The 7,466-nt window shown below is 48.1% G+C and overlaps 1 protein-coding gene across 8 annotated transcripts in view; it reads left to right on the top strand.

Annotated features, from left to right (window-relative positions):
* Nucleotides 1–7,466, top strand: part of pard3ab (par-3 family cell polarity regulator alpha, b) — an 85,211-nt gene that overhangs the window by 19,853 nt on the left and 57,892 nt on the right. For all 8 annotated transcript variants that reach the window (XR_011038883.1, XR_011038882.1, XM_068341696.1 and 5 more), the window contains exons 3-5: nucleotides 5,024–5,216; nucleotides 6,555–6,742; nucleotides 6,865–7,008. Coding sequence is in view for 6 of the 8 variants with exons in the window: in XM_068341696.1 (XP_068197797.1) it covers nucleotides 5,024–5,216; nucleotides 6,555–6,742; nucleotides 6,865–7,008 (525 nt within the window). In the remaining 2 variants the exon portion in view is untranslated. The remainder of the gene's footprint in view (nucleotides 1–5,023; nucleotides 5,217–6,554; nucleotides 6,743–6,864; nucleotides 7,009–7,466) is intronic.

The following is a 7,466-nucleotide window of genomic DNA, read 5'->3' on the forward strand; positions in this document are numbered from 1 at the left end:
GGCAGCCACGAAGAGCGTTACTTCCTCTTATGGTCATCGAAGCGTTTTCACCGTTAGGAACCCAGTGCTTCGTTTTATTCCAAGTAAATTTAAAAAAAATATTAAATTTAACTCACTAGCTGCTGATGACATTCATTTATTCATTCTATTTTCACTTTCTCGGGTCACTGGGGTTGCTGAAACCTATCCCAGTGGATTTATGGATGAGTGTACCTGAATATAAGTCGCAGGCTTTTAGGTGTTGAAACACGAGATGCTAAATCAGAAATATTTTTAATGTTTTTAATCACCGCTTTTGTCCGAAATCAACGCCATTGATTCGTTGATGCTAAGCTAACTTAATAGCTACTTCCTGTGGCTTTCTTTGCGTCCATCATAGGGGATGTTAATAATGTGCAAAATCCACGGTAGCGTCTTCTTCGCCGCATTATCTCTTCCATCTGTCTTGCTCTAGTACTTCCTGCTAAAGCGCCGTTAGTCTGTAAAGATCGACAGATCAGCCTTATTGTTGTGGAAAAAAGTAGCTTCTTATATCCGGAATGTACGATATATTTTTGAACCAGGAGGGATGGCGAATCAGAGGAGTATGGAGAAGTTGTGGCAGCTTACAACGCAACAAATTTTGAGTATCGAGTGAAGATGGTGTCGCTTTGAGCTAATTATTGTACAATCAATCAAGAACAGAAAGAAAACTTCGGTAAATGTCGGAGAAAGTCTGTTAAAGGAGAATGTTTGCTGTAAAGTGCCGGCAACTGACGAGTTAAAAGATGACGGCGGTAAAGACCGACGGAGGAGTTTCTCCAGCGACCCCGTTTTTATAACGACGACAGCTTGTCTTCCAGCGTATGAAGGGTTAATGCGGGCCGGATCGACTTCTCCTATTATTCCGTCGCCGTCAGCCGAGTGTCTCTTCGATGAAAGATCACAGCCAGACGAGACGGCGTACGGCGTCTGGGCCCGTAATCCCTCTCCCATCGCTAACGCAACACAAACGTGTCACAGATCTCACACGCGTCCTTTTGTTCGAGCAGCAAATTAGCCCGTTAGCGCGCCGCCAGCGCTCGCCATTGTGTTTACAGCGGCTGTCAGATTTCTGCTTAAAGCGCTGATTTCAACAACAAGGCCTCTTCTCCGGTTCTCCCGGCGCCAAAAGAGTATTGATGTCTCTGAGCCTAAGTACAGCTTTCCAGATGGGGTGTGTGTGTGTGTGGGGGGGGGGGGGGGGGCTTTAAGGAAAGTATGGTTGACCTTTAGTTTGACCCTTAGATGGACGTCTTTGTTTCTTGTGCTTCCACTCCAATTATTTGACATACAGTGGTACCTCTACTTACGAAATTAATTGGTTCCGGAAGAAATTACGTAAGTAGAAAATTACGTAAGTAGAAATGCATTTTCCATGCAAATGCCCTAATCCGTTACAAGCCCACAAAAATACCGACATAAATGTTTTATAAAGCATAAAAATGCATCAAAACATGTTACAATTAGATTATTACACAATAAATGAGAGTTGTATATAATGTAAAAAACAAAGAATAGAGTAAAGAATAAAATGATGGTCATTTACCTTTTAACTGCTGTCCTCATTGTTTTTTGCCCTCTTTGGTTCATGCCCTCTTGCCCCACCATGAACAACAGAGTGAATTCCAGTCCTCCTTCTGAACTTCTCCAACCACCCACGCGATGCCTTAAACTCCTAAAACTTCCTTTAGTTTTAATAACGTGGTGATTGTAGATGCATTACGGCCATATTCTTTGGAGAGATCAACCAAACGCATCCCTTTCACATGCTTTTATATGATGTCTTGCTTTGTTTGTACGGACAAAAAAACTCTTTTCTTCGTCTTTTCTTTTCCTCTTTTCTCCGTCACTTTCTTGGGGTCCATAGTGAATACTCTAAAAGTTAATATATTTACGTAAAACTATCAGAACACCTCGTGGGTTGAGGGCCGAATGACGAGGACGCTGCTAGAAAAACACCGATCTAGCTCCACACAGAGGTCCCTCTTAGCCAATGGGATGCCAGGATGCTAGGTAATAACCAATGGCAGAGCAGCTATGAGAATGTTGCGTTCAGGAACCTGTGGGAGCTGTGAGTATCAGCCCATACTGTATTTTTACCTTTCATAACTCGAAATTTCTTTCGTAATTAGTGGCAATATTTTCCTGCGGAGAAATTCGTAAGTACAAAATTTCGTAAGTAAGACATTCATAAGTAGAGGTATCACTGTACCTTTATAAAAGAAATAATTTAGGTAAAACAGAGAAGGCGCTGTATGATAAATGCTATTCAATATTGAACAAGAGGTAAGATCTTAAGCCCGAATCCAATCCTGACCCGGCCCGAAATTTGGGTCGGGTTTAAAATGTCAGTAATTATATTAGGGTCGGATCGGGCTGGTTTTTTTGGCCTGATCTTACCTCTAAGCTAAGCTGACCTGCTGGTAACTAAACAAGCATGTAAAACAAGTCAAGGTCAAATTTCAACTTTTGCAGTCAAAGCAGATTTTTGGAATTCAGTCACGTGATACCATACACGCATTCTATTGGATGAATCAGGAAGTGCGCTCCGTTCCGTCAGTCTCGGACTTTCGTGAGACACAAAAGTGTTTTAAACAGTCTATCAGAGTGTGGGAAAAAGTAACACAGATAGAAGGTGGTTTAATATCAGTATGGGGAGGGTTCATAAACATTTAAATCACCGTAAATAATAAAATAGTTTGTTCTTATATCGCGGAATTCATCAATCGCGTGTGGTTCCTGGAACGCATTAACCGCGAGGAACGAGGGATCACTTTTATACCTTTTTAGGTACACATCTCTGAAAACTGATGAGATAGAATCACACAACAGAAAACAACATTTCCAGGAAGCCAGAGGCACAAAAATGTGTAGGTTCAGGGTAAAATGTTGAATTCAGGGGTGTCACGGGATGTTGCAGTCTCTGACCACCTTGTTCTGCATTACTTTTGTCGAAACAGACGCTCTTCGTCGCTCCCGTTGGTTCGGAGGTGAGGAAGAGGAGAGTTGTCTGTGCTTTATTGAAATGTAATATAATCCTTAAAGAGAAGACGAGTCCAAGTTTCCCTTTTTGGCCTCTGATCCTTCATGAGACCCGCAGTCTGTGAGGAAGAGGAGGAGTAAGAGGAGGGGGCGGAGCCACCAGACTCATTTCACCACCGACCAATCGTCACATCTCATTACGCATAGAAAAAACTGCAAATATTTTTTGTCGCCGTTTTATTTTTAGCATTTTTTTACATCAAACGCTAACTCTGCTGCTACAGCAATGTGGGCGGGGCTTGCCGCTCCGCTCCCGCCCGCCCCCCTGGTGTCGGATCCGCCGAACGCTCCTAATCTTATTGATCTCCGTCCTGGCAGCGGTTTCGATGTGACAGTTTCATCTGAGCTCCGCTTACGGAGGATTTAATTGGATGTCAGTAGCGGGGCTCCTCCCCCGAGGAGGAGGAGGAGGAGGAGGAAGAGTTCTGGCGATGGATTTGGAGATGTGAACGAGGGGACCCCAACTTCTAACGTTCCATCCAACTCGTGTGAATGTAGGTCAGGAGAAATCTGTGTTAACTTCAGGTTTGAGATGGAATGAGGTCAGGGGGAGGAGCCTGTTATGCCATAGGAGGCGGAGCCTTTGGGTGGATCGGTTAAATCGCTTTAATGGTGGTAATAAATCTGCCCGTCACTCCTGATGGTGGAGGCTCCAGGGGCCTCATCTGGCTCCCCCTGAGGGTCAGTCTGGCACCTGAAGATCTCAGTGCCGCGGCTGGGACGGGGCCCCGCCCCCCCTGTTACCCCGGTGACGGCGACACCCCCGCCAGAACGCCCGGCATCCTGTTTATATTTGAACTCATGTTTTCTCGACCCGTTCAACAGCTTCTAACCTTCCTGTTAGCGAAACATGAGGCAACACACACACACACACACACACACACACACACACACACACACACTGTGTCCTGATAAGTGTTGATTAGTCCCACGGAAAACAGGTAATTGAAGCTAAATGGCTAAATATAGCCCTAAGTGTGACTAGCGCAAGATAGCATGTGATATATGGTGCTCATTAGTGAGCTAGCTAAACCCCCCCACCTACACACACACACACACACACACACACACACGTGTGTTTTGATGCCATTTGTTACCAGGAAAACTTCCTGAGCTCAGCGTCTCGGATCGATATCAGAGCGCCTGAGTTACCGTCCAGTCTGACATTAGTTACAGAACCGGACTGATGTTAGTCCTCCGCCCCCAAAGGGGGCGTCGACCCGACTTCATTTCACCCCGCCCATCTGATGATGAAACTGATCTGCTTTTTATTAAGCTCCGCCCTCTGAAGGCTTTGATGTCTGTCCCGTTTGGGACGCGTCCCGGTGAAACAGGAAGTAGTTTTCTGACCCGAGAGGAGGGGCGGGGCTAGAGTTACAGATGACGTTACGCGAAGCGTAATTACTCATTGTAAAGCGTTGATCAATGCATTAATTATTCTAGGGCTGCTTATTTAAAGATGACACGCCTCCACTGAGGAGGCGGAGCTTCTTCCTGTTTTTCTTTAGCAGGGCGTGACCTATGACCCCTGGAGGTGTCATGATGTGATTATGATTGATGAAATCTTTAAATTAAAACATTTCCCAGAAAACATTTTTAATAAATTCCGTTCACTCCAAAATAACTCGAACCAAAACAAAAACGTCCTGTTTATTGATTTGTTTCCATTGTTATTTTATTGTTTATCGATCATTAATTGAGCTCCTGTGGATTTGAATGACATCACGCCAGGTAAGGCTGATCACCTGCAGACATGTTGCTATGGAAACACAGTGGAAGTGGGTTGGGAGGGGGGGGGTTTGCTGACTCAGCTGTTCTGGCTGAGCGGAGCTTCAGTCACACACACACACACACACACACACACACACACACACACTTGTTTATTGATCCCCTGATCGTTTGTGAGTGAATGTAATCTGATTACTCCGCCCGTTGACCCCTCCCCCTCCTCCTCCTCCAGCTGATGGCGGTGTACGACGAGCAGGAGCCCCACCTGGGGGGTGACGGGACCAGTGCCAGCTCCACCGGCACCCAGAGCCCCGACCTGTTCGCCGTTGACCTCGGCGGCGGGGGCGGGGGCGGGGGGGCGTCGGCCTTCCAGCCCTACCAGGCAGCCAGCGAGATCGAGGTCACGCCCTCCGCCCTGCGCACCAGTAAGTCTTCATCCACCGACTCTGGATCGGCGCGAACGCGCGGTAACCGATGACCACGGTTGACGCGGCAAACGACCTCCGAGCTCTGATTGACGCGGTCGTCGTGGAAACCAGAGGTTTCTCTGCTCTTAATTACGTTTCTGGATGAGACGATGAGATTTTGCCCGTCACCGTGGCGACGGAGTCTCATCACCTGGGTTTTTAGAGGAAGAAGACTTGAATACGTCGTCTTTTGTACCGCTGAGCTCTTTAGCTGCTACTGGTGAGCGCAGGTGTGTTGTATGTACTCAACCTGCACTCCATTTCCCAGAATGCCCCTGTGTCCCATAGCGAAGCCGTTCTGCTCCCATGCTCCGGTGACCCGACATCGGCTCACCAAGAGAAAACACACAAACCCGTTTCCACGTTTTTCCGAATATAAACACACAACGTCAGGGAACACACACGATGTTTGACCAACCCTCACACACACACACACACACACACACACACACTGTTTCCTGTTGAGACACACACACACACACCAGCAGTAGCGTGTCAGGAAGAGAACATGGGAACGTGACACTTGGCGTCGTCGTTGGGAGAAGACGCTCCGGTTTATCAGCGGTTCTGTTGTTTTTTTGCTCGACTCCCGTCTCTCCAGCCAATCAGATCGCCCCGTGGGACTCTGGAGAGGTCTGGAAGTGGCAGATTTTTCTTGAGCGTTGTGTACGAGCGCTGGATTCCTGTCAGAGTAGTTATTTGGATCTCGTCCCGCTTCCCACGCAGCGCCGTAACTTTTAAACAGTGGAGCGTTTTAATGGAAGAATCCATTTACTGTGGCGTTTGCCAAAAGCTCTTCTGTGTGTTGTTGTTCCGTGTTGTGAGTCAGAAACACAAACAGTGAAGTAGAACCCACAACCACCCGCATCTCCTGTGGTCTATTACAGCCCACAGCGCTAAAGAAACAAACTTTGTTCTCGTTTGTTTGCATCAACCATCTTTGATTGACCCTCTCTGCTTGACTCTTTGCTTGACTGTCTTTGCTTGACCCTCTTTGATTGACCCTCTTTGCTTGACCCTCTTAGCGTGACTCTGCTTGACCTCCTTTGGTTGACCCTCTTTGCTTGACTGTCAATGCTTGCCCCTCTTTGCTTGACCCTTTTTGCTTGACCCCCTCTTTCATTGACTCTCCTTGCCTGACCCCCTCTTTGATTGACTTTCTTTGCTTGACCCCCTCTTTGATTTACCCTCTTTGCTTGATCCCATTCTTGCTTGACAAAGTTTGCTTGACTTAGACTCTTTACTTGACCCCGTCTTTGATCGACCCTCTCTGCCTGACCCTGTCTTTGCCCTCAGATATGCCCCTTCACGTCCGGCGCAGTAGCGACCCCGCCCTGATGACCGTCAATGGGCCGTTGAGCGGCGGCGAGTCACGGATCAACGTAGAAGAACCGCCGTCGAGGAAGAACCCAACCCGCTGGTCCACCACTGCCGGGTTCCTGAAAGCTCGCCACTCGTCGGGAACCAACAGCCTGGAGAGGAAGGTTGGTCCGAAGAACAAGTACACCCAGTGCCTTATTTATTCTGTTGTTATGTGGGGGGCGGGGCTTGTCGACACGCCCCTCCTGAGGGTAAAGCCTTCATCCAGATTCTTCCATGTCTGCAGAGCAAAGGTCTGGACACCTACCGCAGTCTGCCGCGGGACGCAGGGACCTGGACCAATCAGAGGGAGTTTCAGAGAGAGACGGCCCGCTCGTCGCTCAGCGCCAACCACCCCATGGTGGACCGCTGGCTGGAGAGGCAGGAACAGGTGAGACCGGGTTCTCGAGACCAGGTCCTAGACACCGGGTTCTAGAGACCGGGATCTGGAGACTGGATTCTAGTGACTCGGTTCTAGAGATGGTGCCCTAGAGTCAAAGGTTCTAGAGACCGGGTTCTAGAAAACAGGGTCTAGAGACCAGGTTCTAGACAGCGGGTTCTAAAGACCAGGTCCTAGAGACCACATTCTAGAGACCGAGTCCAAGAGACCAGGTTCTAGTGACCAGGTCCGAGAGACCAGGCTCTAGAGTAGGGGTCCGAGAGACCAGGTTCTAGAGACCAGGTCTGAGAGACCGGGTTCTAGAGACCAGATTTTAGAGACCAGGTCCCAGAGACCAGGTTCTAGAGACCAGATTTTAGAGACCAGGTCCCAGAAATCAGGTTCTAGAGACCAGGTTCTAGAGACCAGGTCTGAGAGACCGGGTTCTAGAGACCAGGTTCTAGAGACCA

Source organism: Antennarius striatus, chromosome 18 (genome assembly GCF_040054535.1).
Source record: "Antennarius striatus isolate MH-2024 chromosome 18, ASM4005453v1, whole genome shotgun sequence".
In the NCBI taxonomy this organism is placed as follows: domain Eukaryota; kingdom Metazoa; phylum Chordata; class Actinopteri; order Lophiiformes; family Antennariidae; genus Antennarius; species Antennarius striatus.